The sequence below is a fragment of the Mobula hypostoma genome, chromosome X2 (assembly GCF_963921235.1).
Source record: "Mobula hypostoma chromosome X2, sMobHyp1.1, whole genome shotgun sequence".
NCBI classification, from domain to species: Eukaryota; Metazoa; Chordata; class Chondrichthyes; order Myliobatiformes; family Myliobatidae; genus Mobula; species Mobula hypostoma.
Window position 1 is genome coordinate 37159481 of NC_086129.1, and position 25300 is coordinate 37184780.

The window sequence follows — 25300 nt, forward strand, 5'->3', positions numbered from 1 at the left end:
TGATGGAAATAACTGGTTGTGGAAATAAGAGGCACTCTTCTAGTTGTTGTACTGGAGAATTTGAATCCAAGTACAGAGCAAAAAGAGAACAGAAGCTGGGCTTATATGAAAGAATAGCCCACCGAGATCGATTGTCTTGCCTCACACAGAACTGTCATTTGGAGAAATGCCCAGGGGCCATGCGGCAACCCAATAAAATTCTGATATTTAAAAGAAAAACAGAGCCAATATCTGGCCCAGAGCAGAAGACATTCTTACTGGAGTTTCTGATTTGTTCTCTCCTTTTTCAACCTCATCTGGTTTTCTCCCATTGTTTTTTTCCTTGTCTTGCTTCTCTGGGTCGCCGCTATCCTGTTCAGAGGGTGTTGCTTTACCCGGAATCTCTATTTCCTCTGGAACTTCTTTCTCACTTTTACTCGTGATCTCCTCTTCATCCTGCCAATAACCATAAAATCTCAGTAGCAGCATTATATTTTCCTGTCCTACACGATTAATCTTCAAATGCCTGTCAAATGCTCAGCAACTGAATGGATGCATAAGGAGCTGAAGAACTCCTGCAGATAATTCAATGCTTATCTCCCGGAGGCTATTAGCCAATGAATGGCTTTCAGCCATGTACAGCCTCATTTGCCTTCCCATAAACAAAGTCACCACTGTGTCACAGTTCTGCATGCACAAAATGGCTTATGTCATAATTATTCCCCAACTATTCCACTTCAGAACCAAGGTCTCGCCAATCTCAAATCTTTAACTGGCAGTGCATACACTAAGCCCTCAGACTAGAAAACACTCAGAAAACCAAGCTCCAACTTATACACTGAAGCACCAAGGGAATGGGCCTCACACCAAACACCCACAAGTCACAGATTTTTTTTGTTTGTTTGATGATGAACTTCAATACTTTCCATAAGATGTATTTCAGATACTGTACATATATATCATATGGTCATATTTGTCACAAATCTCCACATAATATTTATCCGAGGTATACACTTATAGAAAGGAGAGGAAAGAAAGAACAAACAAAAGAAGAAAACTATGTACAAAGTAGGGAGTGATTTTTTTTTAAAACAACATATTCATTGACTTGTGAAAATAAAATCAGGCCTATGAGATATTATGTAGTTAAACCATTTTTCCCAGTATGAATCAAATTGTTCCAACTTATAACCATATAACAATTACAGCACGGAAACAGGCCATCTCAGCCCTTCTAGTCCATGCTGAACTCTTACTCTCACCTAGTCCCACCGACCTGCACTCAGCCCATAACCCTCCATTGCTTTCTTGTCCATATATCTGTCCAATTTAACTTTAAACAACAACATCGAACCTGCCTCAACCAGTTCTGCTGGAAGCACGTTCCACACAACTACAACTCTCTGAGTAAAGAAGTTCCCCCTCATCTTACCCCTAAACTTTTGTCCTTTAACTCTCAACTCATGTCCTCGTTTGAATCTTCCCCACTCTCAATGGAAAAAGCCTATCCACGTCAACTCTATCTATCCCCCTCATAATTTTAAATACCTCTATCAAGTCCCCCCTCAACCTTCCACGCTCCAAAGAATAAAGACCTAACTTGTTCGACCTTTCTCTGTAACTTAGGGGATGAAACCCAGGCAACATTCTAGTAAACCTCCTCTGTACTCTCTCAATTTTATTGACATCTTTCCTATAATTCGGTGACCAGAACTGTACACAATACTCCAAATTTAGCCTATACAATTTCAACATTACATCCCAACTCCTATACTCAATGCTCTGATTAATAAAGGCCAGCATACCAAAAACTTTGTTCACCACCCTATCCACATGAGGTTCCACCTTCAGGGAACTATGCACCATTATTCCTAGATCCCTCTGTTCTACTACATTCTTCAATGCCCTACCATTTACCAAGTATGTTCTATTTTGATCAGTCCTACTAAAATGGAGCAACTCACATTCTTCAGCATTAAACTCCATCTGCCATCTTTCAGCCTACTCTTCTAACTGGCCTAAATCTCTCTGCAAGCTTTGAAAACCTACCTCATCATCCACAACACCACCTATCTGCATACTTACTCATCCAATTTACCACCCCATCATCCAGATCATTAATATATATGACAAACAACATTGGACCCAGTACAGATCCCTGAGGCACACCGCTACACACCGTCCTCCAATCTGACACACAGTTATCCACCACTACTCTCTGGCGTCTCCCATCTAGCCACTGCTGAATCCATTTTACTACTTCCATATTAATGCCTAACGATTGAACCTTCCTAACTAACCTTCCGTGTGGAACCCTGTCAAAGGCCTTACTGAAGTCCATATAGACAACATCCACCACTTTACCCTCATCAACTTTCTTAGTAACCTCATCAAAAAATTCAATAAGATTTGTCAAACATGACCTTCCACGCATAAATCCATGTTGACTGTTCCTAATCAGACTCTGTCTATCCAGATAATTATATATACCATCTCTAAGAATACTTTCCATCAATTTACCCACCACTGACGTCAAACTCACAGGCCGATAATGGCCAGGTTTACCCTTAGAACCCTTTTTAAACAATGGAACCACATGAGCAATATGCCAACCCTCCGGCACCATCCCCGTTTCTAATGACATTTGAATTATTTCTGTCAGAGCCCCTGCTATTTCTACACTAACTTCCCCCAAGGTCCTAGGGAATATCTTGTCCGGACCTGGAGACTTAGCCACTTTTATACTTTCCATAACTACCCTTCTTGTTTCCTTTACCTTACACAATTCAATATCCTTCTCCTTAGTGAATACCGAAGAAAAGAAATTGTTCAAAATCTCCCCCATCTCTTTTGGCTCCACACATAGCCGTCCACTCTGATTCTCTAAGGGACCAATTTCATCCCTCACTATCCTTTTGCCACTAACATAACTGTAGAAACCCTTTGGATTTATTTTCACCTTACTTGCCAAAGCAGCCTCGTATCTTCTTTTAGCTTTTCTAACTTCTTTCTTAAGATTCTTTTTACATTCTTTATATTCCTCGAGTACTTCATTAACTCAAAGCTGCCTAAATTTATTGAAGATCCCTCTCTTTTTCCGAACCAAGTTTCCAATATCCCTTGAAAACCATGGCTCTCTCAAACTTTTAACCTTTCCTTTCAACCTAACAGGAACATAAAGATCCTGAACTCTCAAAATTTCACCTTTAAATGACCTCCATTTCTCTATTACATCCTTCCCATAAAACAAATTGTCCCAATCCACCCCTCTAAATCCTTTCGCATCTCCTCAAAGTTAGCCTGTCTCCAGTCAAAAATCTCAATCTTAGGTCCAGTCCTATCCTTCTCCATAATTACACTGAAACTAATGGTATTGTGATCACTTGACCCGAAGTGCTCCCCATCACATACCTCGGTCACCTGCCCTGTCTCATTCCCTAACAGGAGATCCAACACTGCCCCATCTCTAGTTGGTACCTCTATGTATTGCTCCAAAAAACTATCTTGCACATATTTGACAAACTCCAAACCATCCAGCCTTTTTACAGAATGGGCTTCCTAGTCTATGTGTGGAAAATTAAAATCACCCACAATCACCACCTTGTGCTTACTACAAATATCTGCTATCTCCTTGCAAATTTGCTCCTCCAGTTCTCGGTCCCCATTAGGTGGTCTATAATACACCCCTATAAGCGTCACAACATCTTTCCTATTCCTCAGTTCCACCCAAATAGCCTCCCTAGACGAGTCCACTAATCTATCCTGCCAGAGCACCACTGTTATATTTTCTCTAACTAGCAACGCAACACCTCCCCCTCTTACCCCTCCTATTCTATCACACCTGAAGCAACGAAATCCTGGAATATTAGTTGCCAATCACACCCCTCCTGCAACCACGTTTCACTAATAGCTACATCATATTTCCAGGTATCAATCCATGCTCTAAGCTCATCCACCTTTCTTACAATGCTCCTAGCATTAAAATAGATGCATTTAAGAAACTCTCCACCTCCCACTTCTGTTTATCCTTAATGGAGCAAACTTTATTTTTTTCTTCCTTTTCCCCTACATCAACCTCCCCTCTCCTAGTCTCCTTTATTTGATTCCCTCCCCCCAACCATTCTAGTTTAAAGTCACCTCAGTAGCCCTTGCAAATCTCCCCGCCAGGATATTCGTCTCCCTACGATTCAAGTGCAAGCCGTCCCCTTTGAACAGGTCACCCCTGCGCCAATAGTGGTCCCAATAATCCAAAAAACACGAATCCCTGCCCCCTGCTCCAATCGCTCAGCCACGCTTTTATCCTACATCTCATTACATTCCTACTCTCGCGAGATTACTACCTTTGCGGTCCTTCTTCTCAACTCCCTTCCTAACTCCCTATATTCTTCTTTCAGGACCTCTCCCCTTTTCCAACCTATGTCATTGGTACCTATATGTACCACGACCCCTGGCTCCTCTCCCTTGCACTTCAGGATCTCTTGGACGCGATCAGAAGCATCCCGGACCCTTGCACCAGGGAGGCAAACTACCATCTGGGTCTCTGGACTTCGTCCACAGAATCGCCTATCTGACCCCCTACCTATTGAGTCCTCCTCTTCCTTTCCCTACCCTTCTTAGCTACAGGGCTGGACTCTGTGCCGGAGGCACGGCCAGTGTTGCTTCCCCCAGATATGCTGTCCGTCCCCCCCCCCCCAACAGTACTAAAACAGGAGTACTTATTGTCAAGGGGCACAGCCACAAGGGTACTCTCTATTACCTGATTCTTCCTATTCCCCCTCCTAACCTTGATCCACTTGTCTGCCTCCCGTGGCCCCGGTGTGACCACCTGCCTGTAACTCCTCTCTATCAACTCCTCACTCTCCCTGACCAGATGAAGGTCATGATTAACAGATGCTGTTATCTTCTCCATTTTGTAAATGTCCATTGTAATTTCCATCCATACATTTAAAGTTGGGCTCTTGGGCTCTCCTGTGATAAACAAGTCACAGATTCATTACCTACTGCACAACTTTCCCCCTCTTTGAAAGGTCCACAATAAAACTCTGAAATTACAGACCACGCTCCTCATCTTGGGGGCCACATTTCAGCAAAAAGACATGCCAATGAAATTCATCATCACCTCCAGTGCCAGTCTAGCCTCTGGCTGTCTGAAGAAGGGTCAAGCAAAGATCAAAACTGAAAATCCTAAAAAGTTCATATTGCTCCCAGTGGCAGTAACCCCTGCTCTCCTATACCTTTCACAGCTGCCACCTCAAAGCACTGTGCTGTATCACTAATTCTACCTCTGCAAAATCTTCCAAATCTACTGTTAGGATGAGCAAGCTAATGTCAACATCTTCTACCGAACTAACATCCCCAGCATTAAAAGCAGCAAGGCTGATTAATATGGAGAGGGAGATGGTAATGACCTCCAATTGATTATCAGAAATATAGGGAAGTCCAAAAAGGAATACACTACCTCTTGCACTGCAAACCAAACACTGCTCCATCCATAGCAAGAACTTGCACAGTGGCTTCAACCAAGTTGGAATCAGGTAAATAGAAGTGGATACAAATGGCTCCTAAGATCTCGAAGTATCAAATAGTCATAGTCGTACTTTATTGATCCCAGGGGAAATTGGTTTTCGTTACAGTTGCTCCATAAATAGTAATATGTAAATTATGCCAGTAAATTATGAAATAAGTCCAGGACCAGCCTATCGGCTCAGGGTGCCTGACCCTCCAAGGGAGAAGTTGTAAAGTTTGATGGCCACAGGCAGGAATGACTTCCTATGACGCTCTGTGTTGCATCTCGGTGGAATGAGTCTCTGGCTGAATGTACTCCTGTGCCCACCCAGTACATTATGTAGTGGATGGGAGACATTGACCAAGATGGCATGCAACTTAAGACAGCATCCTCTTTTCAGACACCACCGTCAGAGAGTGGTACCAGTTAACAAAATACAAGGTATACTTTGGACTATGAAGAAACATACTGTAACTAATGTGCAAATTATAATCATTTTATGTTGCCATATTTTCTCTGCCTGCTGACACAGAGGCAAAGAGATGTATAGTATCAGGATGTTAAACTAATGCTTTCATATGGTTGTAAACTTGAACATCACTTAGCTACCATTAAATATGTCCTTACTTGACACGCACACTTTTCAGCAGAGGTCAGGCACGGGTGATATCTTTGCCATGTCCCTTGTTAGCCTAATTGTCCCAGCTGAAAACAGGAAGATACAGAAACCAGGAAGCAAACCAAGAATCTTCTGATCTTTATGTACATAGATGGAAACTTGCTTTAGTGTACAGTTACCTGCACAGATTCTGTCAGATTCTCCTTCCCATCTGTTTCAGAGCTTCCACCTCCAAACAAACTAGAAATGGTGTTTCCAAGTTCTGCAGTTAAGATCAGATAATAATCACATTATAAATTGACATTAGAAACAGGACAATTTTCCAATAAAAAATTATTTTTTATTGCTGTCCCTCTTGAAGTGGCCATACCTCACTGACCCTTCCCTGTGACTATGCAAGGTTACAGTGGGTATTTTAAATGCCATGGACATAATTATTAACCCATTCAGCAGTAGAACACAGCTCAAACAACCAAACCCATTATGGAGCTGGCGTAAGTCTTACATAATCTCTTCCATAAGCAAGCAACTACTGAATAGTGATTAGACATACATTTTTTTTTAATACAGAAGAAACACTAGTTGAGAAACTACTCCAGTTTAGACTGGCTATAACCATACAGAATTAATCTCCAATGCAGCTGTGATGACCTCTTATCTTTCATTCACCAACTGGAAAGAAAACAGGCATCATGAGGGAACAGAGCTTGAATGTACAGGACAATGGGCAAGGACCACAGGAATATTGTAAGCGAACAGAGATTACAGGGTCTTTTTTATTGTTCACTTCTAGTTGCTCAAGCAGGTAAAGAGCCCTTGAAGCTTTGCAAAAACTTTTCTTGAAAGAAAACAGAACTGTGTAGTTTACTGGGCTCCTTCAGAGGTATCAAAATTAGGTGGGGAAGAAGTGGACGTGCTATTAAAAAAAAAGGAATGTGTATTTAAGAAGGCAGTAGAGAAGAAAAAAATAGCTACTCTTCTTTACGTTTCATTCTCTTCTTGTATCTGGACTCAAGCTCTGCAACTGTCATAATAGTTCCTGTGATTGCCTGAGGACATATGAATGGAGGTTGTCCCTGTCATCTATCACCATTCCTCAAAAAAGAAACACAAGCCTGAATTTAGCTATTTACCATCTAAAGTATAAATCCACCTACAAACACATACTGTATACTGTGTTCAATGGTCAAGGATATCATTGATGCTGATTAAAATACTCACTGGTCAAGGTTGACTCTTCCTCTGGTTCTCCATCCTGCAGAGTCTCAAAAACAGCCTCTACCTACACCAAAAAAAAAAGATACAAATTCAAATAATCTCAATCTAACAAGCCAATGAGGGTAAGTAACTATTATCCCGTTCATCAATCTCATGTTAACGGATTAATAAAATCCAAAACCTATACTGTTGTTGGTCCAATACTATTAATAGTCATATGCAAAGCATTCACAAGTTTTAGCATTTAGTACATTTGATGTTCACTTCCTTAGCTATGGAATGCCACTGGCCATTAAACATATACAGGTTCAATTGTATCAAGGAAACTTATCCAAAATAACCCTTATGAAGTGTCTACAATTGTAAATGGGCCTATGTAGGCAAACAAGTGCTGACAAAGGAGGGAAAAAAAAACACAGGACTTTGTACATACTTACTCTATCAAGTGCCAGTATTCCACTTTCATCCATATTAAAATGGGCTTTAATACCTTTAGACTCAGCATTCGTATGCTTCTGGAAGCTTGAACCAACTCCACTCAATTGAACTTTAGTCAAGTTTAAAGATCCAAATATGCTGAATGAAAAAGACAGGAGGTGAATAACCAAACTCCGTTTGTGCATCACTAACTATACGAGGTCATTCTTACCCTCAGCCATTAGGCTCTATAATGAGTCAACCTATAGCTGGGGAAGTGATGACCCCCTCCTGTTAAGACTGTTTGAGGCAACTTACTTTTTATTCTTTATTACATTTCTAATACTTGTGTATCTGTGCACTTGTAATGCTACTGCAACACTGTAATCTCCTTTGGGATCAATAAAGTATCTATCTATCTAGACATCCACAAAGGTAAGAGCAATGTGCTCAGTTTGCTAAAAACTTACAACAGCTTGGATCATAAACTCAGAAGAGCAAAATATCACTGATGCGTTATTTCAATGAGATTCCAATTATTGTAGGTTAAAAATTCTATCAAAGCTAAAAATGGAGCAGTAAATTCTCATATTAACCTAATCAATATCCAACAGCTAACATCAAATGGAGGAATCCATTTAGATCCTTGTATGTAAGTCACGTGTGCAAATTTCTACCATATCTGTTCAAATAACCATGTAATACTCACATGAAATACAATAAACTCATTGATTAGAAAAGATAGAATCCAAAGGACCAATCTGAAGATTGGTGGTTTTGTGGATAGTGTAGATGACTGGCAAATGTAAAGAAACAGTAAACTGTTAAGGTCAAGACCTTGAACAGTATTGATTAACAGAGGGACCTTGGGGTCCAAGTTCATAGCTCCTTGAAAGTGGCTACACAGGTTAACAGGGTGGTTAAGAAGGCTGATGAAATGGTTGGCTTTATTAGTTGAGGCATTGATTTCAAAAGTCAGGAAGTTATGTCGCAGCTATATAAAACTCCAGTTAGGCCACATTTGGAGTATTGCATACAGTTCTAGACACCCCATTATAAGGAAGCATATTGAGACTTTGGAGAGGGTGCAGAAGTAGTTTATCAGGATGCTGCCTGGTTTAGAGGGTATGTGTTATAATGAGAGGTTGGACAAACTTAGGTTGCTATCTCGGCAGAGACTGAGGGAGATCTGATAATATTTATAAGATATGAGAGGATTAGATAGAGGAGACAGATAGTATCTTTATCCCAGGGCTAAAATGTCCAATACCAGAGGGTATGCATTTAAAGTGAGAGGCAGCAAGTTGAAAGGAGATGTGAGAGGAAAACTGGTAAGTTGTGTTTTTTGTAAGTTGCGCTGCACTGGGTGTTGGTAGAGGCAGATACATCAGGGAATTTTAAAATATGTTTAGATAGGCATATGAATGAGAGAGAAATTGAAGGATATGGACAATGTGTAGGCAGAAGGGATTAGTTTAGTTGGGTATTTGATTACTAATTTAATTGGCTTGGCACAACATTGTGGGCTAAAGGACCTGTTTCTGTGCTGTACTGTTCTGTTCTATGAATGCGGCAAGTTGTATTATTAAGCCAATTTTGGATCCAAGGGCTAATGGTTGAGCTACGTTGTCATTGAAAGCTGCAAGGGGTTCCTTCTGGGCTGGTATTAGGTTCATTTTCATTCTGCTTGCTTCTACTTACAGAGAAGAACCAATATTAAGTTTTGCTGACACCAAAAATGGTAGAGTGGCTAATTGCAGGCAAGGAAGCTGTCGGCGACTAAATCATCAACCTATCAGTGTGAAAAGTACTTGATAATGCACTTTTGGAGGGCAAACCATGGATACCAAATACAAAAGGAACAAGAGGGATCTTGAACAACAACCTCCAAAGTTGAACAGATATTCTGGTACTCAGGTTTCTGTGCTGAGGCCTCTTCTGTACTCCCATTTCACGTATGACTGCGTTCCTGTACGTGGTTCTAACTCCATAATCAAGTTTGCAGATGACACCACAGTGGTTGGTCTGACCAGAGGGGATGACAAGACGGCCTACAGGGACGAGGTCCAGCACCTGGCTGCGGGGTGTGCCGACAGCAATCTGGCCCTTAACACCCAGAAGACCAAGGAGATTATTGTGGACTTCAGGCATGCTAGGAGCTACACTCACATCCCCACCTACATCAACGGAACTGTAGTGGAGCGTGTATCAAGCTTCAAATTCCTTGGTGTCCACATTTCTGAGGATCTTCATGAGCGGAGCATGAAGAAAGCCCACCTCTGTCCCAGGATACTGACAGACTTTTACTGCTGTACCGTTGAGAGCATACTCACCAACTGCATCTCAGTGTGGTATGGCAATTGTCCCATATCGGACCGCAAAGTACTCCAGCGTGTGGTGAAAACTGCCCAGTGGATTATCGGCACCCAATTACCCACCATTGAGAACATCTACCATAAACGCTGCCTAGGCAGGGTGAAAAGCATTATCAAGGATGCATCTCACCTTAACCATGGACTTTTTACTCTCCTCCCATCTGGTAGGCGCTACAGGAGTCTCTGTTCCCGCACCAGCTGGCACAGGAAGAGCTTCTTCCCTGAGGCTGTGACACTGCTGAACCTCACATCACAGCGCTAAGCAGTATTGCACCCATATTGTACTGTCTCAGTACTTTTATATTGTGTGCTGTAGCACTTAATTTTTCTTCGCAGTTACTTTGCAAATAACACTATTCTTTGCATTTCTGGTTAGATGCTAACTGCATTTCATTGGTTTTGTATCTGTACTCGGCACAATGACGAAGTTGAATCTAATCTAATCTTATTTCATAACTGGGAACCTCAATTGCAAGGTGATCCATCTGCAATATTAACTCAATTGTTTTTTACCCCTTCAGCAGACACCGACAGATCTGCTGGGCATTTCCAACATTCTCCTTTTGTTTTGGTTTTCTTTAACATCTCTAACTTGCACTTTACAGCTTTTACATTTCTTTCCCTCTGAAACAGATCGCTTCATAAACTGTCCTGGAAGGTTAACTTTGTGTTACTTCCTCAAATGTTATCTGACCTGCTGACTGTTTCCAGATTTTATTTAATTTATTTCAAAGATTCAAAGCACATGTATTGTCAAAGTATACAGAATACAACTAAGATTCGTCCTCCCGTGGGCATTTATAGAGCAATTTTCATACAATGGGATAAAGTGCAAACATAAAAATAAAAGTTCTACTTTAGGACTCCTGTTTATGGGCTTCTTATTGAGATATAAAAAACAAGCTGAAGTCATGCAAAAAATGTATAAACTACTAAGTTAGGCCAAACTAAACTACAGTGTACACACCCGGTTACCAGAACAGAAAGGATGTGATGGTGAGAAGAAAGTTGCCAGGAGTGGAGGAAATTTTTAATTATTGACAGAATCATAAATAGCTCTTCTTTGGTCAACATGGACATCTTTATATATCAATGCATCAAGTTTCATTATATTCAAGGTACTTAAATGGAATATGCAATATTAGCACTTCAACAGGACTAGAATATAAAAGCAAGAACGTAATGCTGAGGCTTTTTAAGGCATTGGTCAGGCTGCACAGAGTATTGTGAGCAGTTTTGGGCCCTTATCTAAAAGGATGTGCTGGCATTGGAGAGGGTTCAGAAAAGGTTCATGACAATGATTCCAAGAATGAAAGGGTTAACATATGAGGAGTATTTGATGTCTCAGGGCCTGTACACGCTGGAATTTTGAAGAACAAGGTGGTGAGATCTCATTGAAACCTATCAAATATTGAAAGGCCTAGATTGAGTGGACATGGAGAGGATGTTTCCTTTTGCGGGGAGTCTAGGACCAGAAGGCACAGCCTCAGAATAGGACATCCCTTTATAACAGAGATGAGGAGGAACTTCTTTAGCCAGAAAGTGCTGAATCTGTGGAATTCATTGCTAGATGGCTGTGGAGGCAAATTCATTGGGTATACTTAAAGCAGTGGTTGATTGGCTCTTAATTAGAAAGGGCATCAAAGGTTATGGGAAGAAGGCAGTAGAAAGGGTTGAGAGAGATAATAAATTGGTGATGATGGAATGGTGGAGCAGACTCATTAGGCTGAGTGGCTTATGGAATAATTCTTTCATTAGAAAGGTAATTATTTTTGCCCAACCAGATGTTGAACCAATTTGTTTCAACACCTGGATGGGTATAGACAGAGCAGGATTACTTTATGTATTTCATGCTGAAGGGCACTCAGCCAGATTTGACTGAATATTGTTTCATTTCCACATTCTTTGATAATACTGTGGATATCTTTGTGGAACTTCCATTTTAAATGATCACCACCTTTCCTTCTCAACATTACCTGAGATCATGTTCACTGAGGAAATTTACATCCCCATAATTCACAAAGAACTCAAAGTCATCAGTGTAGCGATTGAAGGTGATAACTTTTCGTTGCGGATACGGGGACATTCTCTGGAATAGCACACGCTTGTTGTGTTTAATGCTTTTCACACCATCTTCTTCAATTGACCGGGTAAATTCAACCTATCAAGTAAAACACATTAAGAGGAAGTTTAGACTAGTAATTTTATGGTCTGGGCCAAAAGGCTTTTTGTTTCATTTGAAAAATACTAAGAAGTGAGAAAGAAATTTCTTGAATAATGGCCCTTTCACACTGCTGCATTTCCAACTTCAAAGTGACACATGACCAAAATACATTTACAGATATCACATCTTCCCTACTTTCTGATCTCAGTAACCTACATCCATGGACTTCAGAGTGGGAGTGACTAGAAGCACAAACTCCAAGCTACTTTTCCTTAGATACTCCAAACAAACTTTTACACTCCACCACAATTCAAGCCAAACCAGTTAATTGCACAGATTGGACAATATCCAATTCTAGCTTGACTTATGACTCATTTGCATTATTGAAACTGTAACCTTCAGCAAACAAGTGTTTGAAATACACCTACCTGTGAATATACATAAAGTAATATAAAATTTACCTGAATAGGATAAAGAGCTGCATCACGGATGAGGAAGGGTTTGACCTTGAAGGCTTTGCTTAGAGCAGCAGCTTGATAGACTGCTCCCATTGCTGCTGCCTCATCAGCATTTATATTCTTGCCCAACTCCTTCCTGTGAAAGGAGAAACAAAACACTAGATTACTGACAGACAACAAGAAATACCAAAGAGCTACAGCAAAATCCACCTTAACCACTTTCCATAATAGGTGGCAATGCAAAGTCTCTTCAAATGACTGATTCATTTCTATACAGTAAACACAACTAAGTTTATCAGGACCAAAAAAACAGCAGTTTTCCTTTAAGGGGAAAACATTACAAGGAAATTTATCACCTTTTTATTTCCCAGTCAAGCACCACACCAATCTGAGGTTTTTAGCACTTCCCACAAGATGTTCAAAATATTTCATATGTAGGATGAGACAAGCCTCTGCAGCATGCCACAAACCAGCAGTAAGCTCAGTGGTAAAAGACGAATGCGGTGTGGCAACACAAGGTATTTAAAGATTCAAAATTAGGAAAATAATTACAACTAAGCCACTTAAGAGCAAAATCAAGTTTCAACAGAGGGTAGCAAAATCTATAACTCGTGCTTCAAATACATGGTTGAGGGTCAGCAATTTAAACAGCATGGCTACATCAGTTACAAGTCCCAAGCAGGACAGCCAAGAGACTAGTGATTCAACAGTACAGAAATTGGCTTGTAAAAAAAAAAATCAAATCATCTATGGTTATCAATCTTCAGGCATGTGAAAATGTTTCCCATTTAGTTAAATTTTTGATAATTTTTAAGCTTTTTTTTCCCACCCTTCCCTTTCTCAATTGCAGTTTCTCTCAACTAACCACTAACTAAATCATTCATCCCTGGAGCTAATCTCTTACATATCTTCAAAGGCTGCTTCACTTCCTTTCTAAGCTGTGATGTCCAATATTAGACACATTTTGCCCATACCCCAAGGAATCTTTTAAACGTAGTGTAAACAACAAATTTCAGTATTGCACCACTTTTCCAACCCCAAGTAGTCAATGTATGCAAGAAACTGCAGCCTTGTCACTTATTGGGATAATGAACTGCCCCGAAAAAAAAAACAGCATTTGCCACAATTCTTTCCTAAAGCCTTAACTAATTTTGTACCCACTGCCATCACCCTTTATAGTCAAAGGGCATTAATTTTTATTAACATGAGTATTGTATGATGCCTTTCTAAGTTTTAAAGTCCACAGGTACAACATGTGGATATCATCCACTTTCTACCTCAAACCTGGGTAACCAAACACAAATCCATTCTGCCTCTTCTTTACTGACAAGAAATTGTCAAGGGAAGATTATTCAGAAAGAGAACAAAAATGAAGACAAGACTGGAATTTACACTGCAAAGTAAAATAGAACTCTTACTTTCCAACAGCTTTTAGCAAAACCTCCTGCACCTTGGGAACTCGTGTTGCTCCACCCACCAGAATTACATGATCAATCTCTTCCTATAAGAGAGGAGATCTTTCAGAAAATGAAGCATCAGAAAATTTATTTTTGAAATTCAGCTGCCACTGTGCCCTATAGCAGGAGTTCCCAACCTTTTTTTACGCCATGAACCCCTACCATTAACTGAGAGGTACACGGACTGCAGGTTGAGAACCCTTGCCCTATAGGGAATCCACAATAAGTCACTGTATTTCTTTTTTTTATTTTATTTGGATAAGGAATTCACAATTATCATGTACTTTTTTCACACATATAACCTTTTCCATTTTTTTATATGTATAAAACTACAATTATTTATACATTCTTAAGTACACATTGAGATGATATAAAAGGAAAATAAACATTTAAATAGATAATTATGTACTGTGGTAAATCTAACCTATTAGGCTAAGTAATGAAATTAGTTGTTAAGAAAAATGGTAATAATAGTTTCCATACAACCCTTCTGGACCATTTCCACTGGTCCAAAATGTTGCATACAAGCCTATGTACCAACCATTGTAGGTGTTTATATCCCAATTTGTTCATGCTTGTTCCTGCCCGCAGACAAATGTAAAAATTCTATTGGTAGAATGTTAAACAGGTTACCATTGAAGAAAATGGCAAAATTAAGTGAAAACCCCCAATTACAGAAAATCACATAAGCACAAAAGAGATCTTTGGTCACATCTTGTTGTTTGGAAGCACTCACCATTTGCAACTCAGCTGTTTTTAAAGCCTGATGTACGGGGTCTGCAACTTTCTCAAACAGATCACTACATAGTTCCTCAAACTTTTGTCTTGTTACTTTAGCCTTGAAGTCAATGTCATCAAGAAGTCCCTCAATCTGCAAGAAAACAGAAGACTTGTTAAAAGTTCAGTCACGACCAGATTGATTTAAAGTAACTGGCAAAGGGAGCCAGAGGTGAGATAAAGAGAAATGTTTTACAGTTTATGTTATATTTAAAGCGTGGTGAAAGCATATTTAATGGAAACATCCAAAAGGAGACACACACAGGTGGTAATATAGAGAATGCAGATTAACATTGATTTAAATCTATCCAACAAGCATAAAAATTTGAATGGCCTTCTCCAACAGATTTCAGCATGGTGTACAGAAGATACACAAAACAGTTTAAAGGTGGATGATGTAAAGTCCTGACTGTACATTGAGCCTTCCAGAGGTAGCAAAGCTAGTAATATATACCTGTGCCACGTGATCAATATTTGCACTCAGCACTGTTTTCAAACGATTTGCTTCTTTCCACAGTTTGGCCATTGCTCTTGGGTGTTGACGGACATCTTTGGATGTCTTTTTTTGTGCGTTGAAGAGTTCAGCAAGGTGATCCCGCAGGCGTAATTCCATTTCAAGTCCACCCAGATTTCGGTTAAAACTGAGGGTACAAGAATGAAGAAATCTACAAAATCCATCTTCAATTTATGGGCCAGTGAGCCAGAAGGTCATGAGATCAATTACAACTCTCAGTGGTACTAAGAAAGCATTTCACTAGAGATATTCACATTTTGAGAGAATACAGAGCCAAATCCAACACTATCCACTGCTAAACACGAGGAATTCTGCACTGCTCTTCTCTCCATTGCTCCATCTGACTAGCATTTCCCACAGTGGATATAAAAGGAAACATCCATGACAACAACGTAAAGAACAGGATATTTTTGTCATATTCCAAACAGTGTTTATCCATTACTAACATTATAGGACCACAGCACCCAGTTGCTTTGTTGTTAATGGGTAAATTAGCTGCCACATTACAATTGTAACATTTCCAAAGTACTTCACAGCACATCAGACTATTAAACAATGAAATTGATATGCAATTAATTATTTTATATAAACGCAAGCTTGTTGCAATCATCCAAGACCATCAAGAAATCAACTAGCTGATATATATACTGATAAAGTGCCAAAAAATCCATTTCACTTCATACTGCTACATATATTTATGTTACCACTATTAAGACTAGATACTTTCTGAACTTAATACCGTAATACCAGATACTTTCTGGACCCAGATCCTAATAGGGAAATGAGTCCCCTACTCAGAAATGTGCAGTCTACTCTGTTGTGGAGTTGCATTTATAGCATCAACTTAAATTACTAAAACCGATAGCTATTTGATGTAGAAAAACGAAAAAGCAGAAAAGTTTAAAGACCAGAGCCACACGGAGTTTAATGACTAAAATGGGGATGAGTGAGCAGTGTATAGCACTCCATTGACGAGAAACATAATAAAAATGAGTGTAAAGTTGAGAAGGTTGCTGAACAATGAAGACAGACTTTTTTTTTCCCCAACTCATACAGGGAGATGTTTGAAAACAATCCTTTTACCAAGTCATTCCCGAGACACAAAAAACACACTAAGGAACTAGAAAATAGAAATAGCATAATACTCCAAACTAAGTAGCCTGCACCCATGACTTTACCTGTAATTTATGATTCTATGAAAATCTAAGAGGTTGAAATCTTAAAAACTATGAAACTAAATTGATCCAAGTGTATATATCCGAGCCCACCTTGTGCTTAAAAGGACCACCTGTCCAAAGGTTTGGATTTCCTACTTTCACAGAAGAGTCAGGTTAGCAAAGCCACCTACTCTACATTACAGTCTCTTCCCCACCCCTCCTCCCTCCACCACTTCTGCAGTTAAAAAGTGGACAACTGCACAATATTTAATTCAGGAATAACTTCATTTTACTCCATAAAAAATAAAATGAATATTAGACTGTTTTTAAAGTGTTTGATAGTAGTAGGGCCTTCATCCTCTGATGATCAACCTCATTAAAGTCCCTATCTTCAGTAAATTATTGTACAGTAACACTCAACACAAAACCCACACTGCATTACATACAATAATCATCAAAAAAAGAGGACTTGACAATAGATACTTACCCAATTCCTCTGATTTGGAGCTGAGGTTGTGTTCCCAAATCCTTTGTCTTCATTGTCACATAAGTAACAATGGTGGCAGTGGTGCTGCTTGAACCCATATCGTAAAACATCACATTCTGAAAAAGCATTAGATACCAGGCTTAGGCTTGTCATTGCAGAGTACAGTAAATCCAAAGGTAGTCCTTTTTGCTTCATTCTCCATCACCCCTGTCCTCACTAATATCCTGCAAGACACCTTAAAATCCATGTGTGGCACATTACATTTTTCCATTCACCTTTTCAGTCACCTCACAAAGAAAATTCAGGTTTGTCGAGCATGTTCTTCTTTTCTAAAATCAACTAGCTATTTCTCTTCCCATTTCAATTGAATGTTTAGTAATTTTGCTTTTTAGTTTGAAATACCTAAACTTTCTTGTAGACCAATTCATCTATGATACAACTATCTAGAACGGTTCTATCACCCAGTCTGAAAATCAGCTTTGTTCACACAAGACTCATTAGAACTAGAGGTGGTACAGTATCACAGCTGTTAATGTAACACTAGTACAGTGCCAGCAACATGGTTTTAATCCCTGAGATTGTTGCACCTTCTCCTCATGACTGGGTGGGTTTCCTCTCAGTGCTCTGGTGTCCTAACTTCCAAGGACGAACAGGTTAGTAGGTTAATTGGTCACATGGGTATAACTGGGCGGTGCAGGCTCATTGGGTCGGAAGGGCCCGTATCTCTAAATAAATAATAAAATACATTTTCCTTACTTTGCTTTTGTATCTAGTCCTGTGTTGTCACTAGCATGCCACCTACCTGGGCTGTGGCATTAATATCCTTCCTCCGGAAAACGCCATAGTTCAGGGCCACAGCTGTGTTATCATTGATGAGTTGAAGGACCTTGAGGCCTGCCATCCGAGCAGCTTGCAAGACTGCTCTCCTTTCTGCTTGGTTAAAATATACAGGCACAGTGATCACCAGGTCCTTAATGGGCTGCTCTGCAGGAAAATGAGTACACCACAGCATATCAGCTATAAAAACTAGTTAGCATCTCAAAAGCATTGATCCAATTACTGGAGAAACTTTGTTACAATCCTCAATGAATGTACATGCCAGTTCCTTCAGTCAGGTTAGTGATTTAGTTTGTTAAGGACTTACTTTGGCAGGATTACTCCTGAACTCTTCTTGAACAGGGGTACTAATTTGATTCAATTGAGATCAGTGAACACTGTTACATCGGCGCCTGACAGATCTATGCATTATTCAAAGTACAAGAAAAGGAATCAAATTCCAAGTTCACTTTTGTAAGGTGTATCTTCATAGCTAGCTAATCACAGAGACAAAGCACAGATGGAAGTGATAGGAAGCTGTAGAGCTGGGTATAATTACAATGTTTAAAAGACATTTGGACAAGTACATGAATAGAAAAGGCATGAAGAGACGGGCTAAACTCAGGCAAATACGAGGTCAACAAATGAACTCTTCCCGGGCTTCCAGCTGGGGACAGGTATCGACTTTAACCGACGTTTCAATAACAATTTCTGTTCTAAAATACTTTCCCTGGAATGGTATACAAAATTGTAATGGGATGGAGTTAGGATTATGATCAAATTACAAGGAAGCAAAACTTGAACAGTAACCCTGACAGTACATGGGTAGCAACACACCACTGTTTATCCACGTCAAGGTACAGTTGCTAAATCAATAGAATAAGCCAGGAACAAAACACCACAAATTCTGAAAACCTGAAAGAACAACAGAAAATGCTGGAAATATGGAACAGTTCAGATAGCAAATATGGTGGGAGAAATTGAGTTAAAATTTCAGGTTGGTGACCATTCATCAGGATTAACATGATCGTTTACGATCCAGTACTTGCTCAACCCAAGGAAGGAAATAATGCTAGTTGTAGAAAATTGGACCAACCTGCAAAATCTTGAGCCAAACTTCTTGAGTAATTCAGAACCATCCCCAATAACTCCTCAGGGGAATAAAATAATTCACTATGAAGAGAAACAAATATTGTGAGAAATAGTTCAAAGCAATAAAACCACCAATAAAAATTCTCTCAGATGCTTCTGACCAGATGAAGTTTGAGCAGGTAATCTAGATTGTTTATCATGTGAACACACCTCAGAACTAAGTGGGTGCATGCTTTTTAACAACTGTACTGTCATCTATAGGCAACTGCTTAGGTTATCAGCCCCAGAAGCGGGCAAAACGTTAAAGGATTCAGAATAAAACAGACAATATAATGTTATAACAAACTGGTGCAGTTTGTCACTTTGCTGGGCACCAACAGTGAGGAACTCTTCACTAAATGATATAGAGTGAATACTTACTCAGACACTTTGTACAGAACGGTTTCTCGCTGCTCGGCTGCCACCAGCCAATGTTCAGGAAAACGCTTCTTGTATAGATTGACCTGTGGGTTTTCCAGCTGCTTTCCCAGAAGATCCTGGAGGTAGCGGAATACAACCTTTGGGTTCTTCGCTGACTGTGTAGCACAACAAAACCCTATCTTAGAGAAGTCAACACTGATTCACCCTAGGTTGCAAATCATTCACTGATTAGACATCAACTCTAAATCTTATTTACACAAAATTTAGGAAATGCACAGATGAAAAATCTATTAAGTTCTTCATCATGTAACTGTGAGGACCTTGGTTATGCAAATATCTGCCTCAGTAACAAATGTAAAATCATTATCGTTCTTTCACAAGGCTGAAGCAAAAACAGAAGATAAAGCCCAAAGAAAAACTGCATATGCTGGAAAGCTGAAGGAACAAAAAAAAAAGCTCGACACATCTCTTTCTCAGCTTTGATAAAGATTTGCTGAACTGAAAATGTTAACACTGTTTCTCTTTCTACAGATGTTTCCTGACCTATTGGGTACATACAGAATCTATTTTTTTATTATAAAAGACAATGGCTGCTTGGATGATAAAAATAAGGAATTGAAACAATTTAGCTTGATTCTAACAAAGTCATTCTTTGTGTTTTATCAGAGTCAGCATTCACAGTTAATCAACACCATCCCCACTTCCAATGGAAGAATATCCATGAATACAAGAGAGCTACAAGACAAAACTTTCACATTCAGTTATCACAAGCAGGGTGTAGGGCAAGAAGAGATAACAGAACCTGAAGGTAGCACTCACTCTGTTCTATAAATATATACATAGATCAATTTTAACTTTGTTTATTTAAGTATCCAATGTACCAAAACCTCACCATTGCCACTGCACTATCCCCAAAGAGTCGTTCATTTTCTTTTAAAGAAACAGCAACTGGAGTTTTCCTTCTGGACTCCCTGCAACAACATACAAAAGCTCAGTACTTTTAAGGTTCCAATCAGGTGTCCTTGGATGTTAAATTAGGCTACGAGCACATACTTGTTTAATACGATCTCCATGGGAACCCCTGGTTTCACAATGGCAATTTTCATCCATTCACTGCCCAAATCAACTGACATCACTGCAACCGATTCTGTATAAAGAGCATAAAGGCAGTTAGACACTCAACAGCAAGTGAAGAGGCAGAGAAGAATCCATTTTTACTTTAGTTTACAATGAACATCCACTTAAAGACTGACCTTCATTGCAAGGGGGGGGGGAAAAAAAAACACAATCGGAGGAGATTGTTGAAGTTGCACATGTACCTAATCTTTTCCACAGTAGTCAATGACAACCAGATAGACCCATGAACACAGTTTACAGCTGCAGGGTTATTGAGAACTTGAGATTAAAACTCAGCATTCCTGTTCATTATCTGTGATCTCTGTTGGGGAGAACAGTCTACTATACGTTCCAACATAAAATTTTAAGACAATGGTACCGTATTAAAATAACCTGGAGAAAATTGAACAGTAACTTATAAGCAGGATTCAAAAACAACACTCATCCCTTCATGCCCAGTCGGGACCAAATATTTCCATACTGGCCTGCAAACACTGCTTTAGGATGACTCAGTTGTTTTTACAGCTTTGATTTACAGCTTTGAGGACAGAGACCAAATCTTATTCCACATTTCACTCCATTCAAACATCTTGCGTTGAAGCTCTTCAAATCATTTCTCAAAACGGGTCCCATACCTGGCCTGTACTGTGAGAGCTAATATTTCATTGATAACCTGTTGTGCAGCAAGTCATTAACAATCACCCTTATTTTATAGCAGCAATCTGCATACTGAATCAACAGAAGCCTCTCTCAGAACCATCAAAATATTAAACATGCATGGAATTTACAGCTTCAACCAACCGCTCCCAAACTATTTCTAGTTTAAATAAATTCTTTAATTATTAAGCTTATTACAATAAAAAATTTTAATGACAGCAAAAAAATTATATATAGCATGGAGCTAAAATGGTAGGAGTGCTATTCTTATCCAACCAAGTGCAGGTTACATTCAAAAGTACAAGAGGTCTGTTTGATGAATTTCATGACAGCATCATTCACCCACAAGAGATTACACCTCCATGGCACTTTGCATGAAATTCAAATCATACTCCATAGGATGCATCACCACAGTAATGGTTATTAAATGCATCAAAAATGCATTAAATGAATGAATGAATTCAATCTAAGTTAGACATACCTGCATGCAAAGCCAGGTGAGCAAGTGTGAAACAAAGTGAAGCCCAGATCAGCAGCCCCATCTTTCTGTTCATTGCTAAAAAGGTTCACCTGCAGAAGGGAAGTCAGGGAATCAAACTCGTAGTCTACAAACATATTTTCTTAAATTTATATTGATGGATCATGTAGTCATACAAAACCTTTTCACCTTCCGTTCTGCATACACACACACACACACACACACAAAACATTAACATTGGACACCTCTCATCATATAAATAACAGAACAAGCAGAATTTAATAATCATAAGAGTTGAAACACTCAGTGGCCACTGTATTAGATACACAAGTACATCTGCTTATTAGTGCAAATAATCAGCCAATCATGTGGCAGCATCTCAATGCATATAATCACACAGACATGGTCAACAGGTTGAGTTGTTGTTCAGCCCAAACATCAGAATGGGGAAGAAATGTGTCCAAAGTGACTTTGGTTGTGGAATGATTGTTGGTGCCAGACAGGGTGGTTTGAAACTGCTGATTTCCTTGGATTTTCATACACAAGTTTCTAGAATTTGCAGAAAATGGTGCAAAAACAAAAAACATCCAGTAACCAGTTTTGTGGGTGAAAATGCCTTCTTAATGAAAGAGGTTAAAGGAGGAAGGTCAGACGCCTTCAAACTTAAGAGGAAGGTGACAGTAACTCAAAAAAAAATGTTGCAACTGTGGTGTGCAAGAGATCATCTCTGAACACACAACACGTTGAACCTTGATGTGGACGTAAAGCATTGTGACACAGTATTTGATCTGCACTTGCTAGTCAGAGATCACATTGGTTTTGGAAACAAATTCACCCAGTTGATGCAGATTCATCATCCAGAGCCCACAGAACTGAGTGAAGTTATCCTCTTTGCCTCTGATCTGACTCTCAGCAGATTGCAGATCTCATTGCTCATCCAGGCCTTCTGATTGAGGGAGACTGTTGAATGATTCTGTGGAGACACATTTGTCTATAACTGTTTTAATAAAGACTGTAACAACCAGAGGAACACACACACAAAATGCTGGAGGAATTCAACAGGTCAGGCAGCGTCTGTGGAAAAAAAACAGTTGATGGTTTGGGCTGAGACCCAAATTCATATTCTAAGCACCTTCCAGTAATGCTCCCCAACTCTTTCTGTAGTACACTGACTCCCACATGCCTCTTCTCACCCTGTCTCCTGTAAAAATGCTATTCCCTTTTCTCAGATCCTTTGTCTCCACTGCATCTGTTCCCAATATGAGGCTTTCCTTTTCAGGACATCTGACGTGCCCTTCAAAGAATGGAGTTTCCCTTCCTTCACTATCGATGCTGCCCTCACCTGTTTCTGCTCCATTTTCCAAACATCCACCCTCACCACATCTTCCTCCCATCTTAACAGGAATAGACTTCCTCATCTACCACCCTTGAGCCTCCGCATCCAGCACATCATTCTCTGCAACTTCCACCATCTTCAATGAAACCCTAACTAAACACATCTTTACCTCCCCCCCCACTCTATACTTTTCACAGGGATCACTCCCACCATGATTCCCGTATCCATTCATCCCTCCCCACTCATACCTGCTACACCTGCCAAGTCACCTCCTCCCTAAGCTCCATTCAAGGCCCTAAACAGTCATTCCAGCTGAGGCAACACTTCACCTGCAAATCTGTTTGGGATGTCCCCGTAATTCCCAAAAGTCAGTCCATGGCCTCAACTGCTAAGAGGCCATTCTCAAGTTGGAGGAGCAACCCCTCATATTCCACCTGGGTAGCCTCCAACCTGATGGCATGAACATTGACTTCTTGAACTTTTGGCAATTTTCCCCCTCCCCCTTTTTCAATTCCCCACTCTGGTCCAACCACCCCCCCCCTTACTTCTGCTCTTCTCCTCACCTGCCTATCACCTCCCCCTTGCGCCCCTCCTCCTTCCCTTTCTCCCATGGTCCACTCTCCTTTCCTATCAGTCTTACTTCTCCAGCCCTTTACTTTTTCCACCCACCTGGTTTCGCTTTCATCTTCCAGTTCGTACACCTTCCCCTCCACCACACCTTATTCAGGCTTCTAACCCCCCCCCCCCTTTCCTTTCCAGTCTCAATGAAGGGTCTCGACCCAAAACATCAACTGTTTATTCATTTCTATAGATGCTGCCTGATCTACTGAGTTCCTCCAGAACTTTGTGCATGTTGCTTGGGAGTACTGTGTACAGTTCTGATCACCTCATTAAAGGAATGACATGGAAGCTTTACAAAGGGTGCAGAGGAGATTTACCAAGATGCTGCCTGGATTGGAGAGCATATTTTATGAGGAAAGGATGAGTAAACTCGGGCTTTTCTCTTTGGAGCGAAGGAGGATGATAGAGGTGATAGAGGTGATAGATGTGTAAAAAATGATAACAGGCACTGATATTGTGGACAGTCAGTGCATTTTTCCCAGGGTGGAAATCACTAATATGAGAGGGTATAATTTTAAGGTGATTAGAGGAAAGAAAAGGGGAGATGTCAGAGGTATTTTTTTTAAAACACAGAGGGGTAGGTGCATGGAACAAGCTGCTAGGAGTAGTGGTAAATACATTAAGGACATTCAAAGACAAGCACACAGATGAAGTAAAAATGGAGGACTATGCAGAAGGGAAGTGTTAGATTGACTTTGGAGTAGATTAATAGGTCAGCACAATATCATTAGCTGAAGTGTCTGTGCTGTGCTGAACTGTTCTATATTACTTCAAAGGGGATTCAACAACCTATCCATAAAGTAATGAAAAAAGAGTCATCATACAGTTTACTTCAGAAAACCAATGAAGGTAGAGCAATATCAAGGGGCTGAATGGCCTAACCTGATTCTTACTTATACAGTTAATCTTCACACTTGGAACAGAAGTCATCCTTGACCCCATGTGTCCAAGGAGAGCAGTGATGGAAATAAGCTGCCCACTCAAGGCCCAAGAACCTGCTGCCTTCACTTTTGATCTGCTTATTGTGTATGTATAGATAAATTTCATCACTGATATTTAACCTGAAGCTGGCAGTTACGACGTGCATTCTTAATCTCCTGTATATCTGTCTGCTTACTCTTTCCTTATTTCTACTTTTCCTTCCCAGTACCAAGGCTTTTTCCATAACCCACCTCACGAAGTTAGCAGATGCAGCAAGTAGCACTAAAACTGGTTGGTCACCCCGATAAAACTGTATGCATCCCAAGCTACAGAAACCCAAATTAAGTTTCCTACCCTTCCTCAATCTGAGAAGTGACATATTATACACCCATTTGAAAAAGGTGAATGGACAAACAATCCCATCACCAGCTTGTTTTTTTTTTAAATTGCTCTCTTTTTGCACTACTTATTTAATTACATATAATTCTTATTGTAAGAAATAATGAAAGGGAGACCATATGAGGAGCATCTGATGGCTCTGGGCCTGTACTCACTAGAATTCAGAACGATGAGGGGGAATCTCATTGAAATCTATCAAATGCTGAAAGGCCTCAGTAGAGTGGATGCAAAGAGGAGGTTTCCTATAGAGGGGGTGTCTAAGACCAGAGGACTCAGAAGGGACATACATTTAGAACAGAGATGAGGATTATTTTTT

General features: G+C 39.9%; 1 protein-coding gene across 4 annotated transcripts in view; it reads right to left on the minus strand.

Annotated features, from left to right (window-relative positions):
- Positions 1–25300, minus strand: part of hyou1 (hypoxia up-regulated 1) — a 46257-nt gene that overhangs the window by 19129 nt on the left and 1828 nt on the right. For all 4 annotated transcript variants that reach the window (XM_063038549.1, XM_063038548.1, XM_063038551.1 and 1 more), the window contains exons 2-17: positions 21711–21799; positions 20510–20603; positions 20349–20427; positions 19457–19611; positions 19041–19117; positions 17931–18112; positions 17129–17244; positions 15425–15611; positions 14930–15064; positions 14155–14237; positions 12740–12872; positions 12091–12275; positions 7760–7898; positions 7326–7386; positions 6284–6366; positions 259–435 (exon numbers count right to left, since the gene is read on the minus strand). In XM_063038549.1, coding sequence (XP_062894619.1) covers positions 259–435; positions 6284–6366; positions 7326–7386; positions 7760–7898; positions 12091–12275; positions 12740–12872; positions 14155–14237; positions 14930–15064; positions 15425–15611; positions 17129–17244; positions 17931–18112; positions 19041–19117; positions 19457–19611; positions 20349–20427; positions 20510–20603; positions 21711–21783 — 1959 coding nt within the window. In that variant the 5' untranslated portion in view covers positions 21784–21799. The remainder of the gene's footprint in view (positions 1–258; positions 436–6283; positions 6367–7325; positions 7387–7759; positions 7899–12090; positions 12276–12739; positions 12873–14154; positions 14238–14929; positions 15065–15424; positions 15612–17128; positions 17245–17930; positions 18113–19040; positions 19118–19456; positions 19612–20348; positions 20428–20509; positions 20604–21710; positions 21800–25300) is intronic.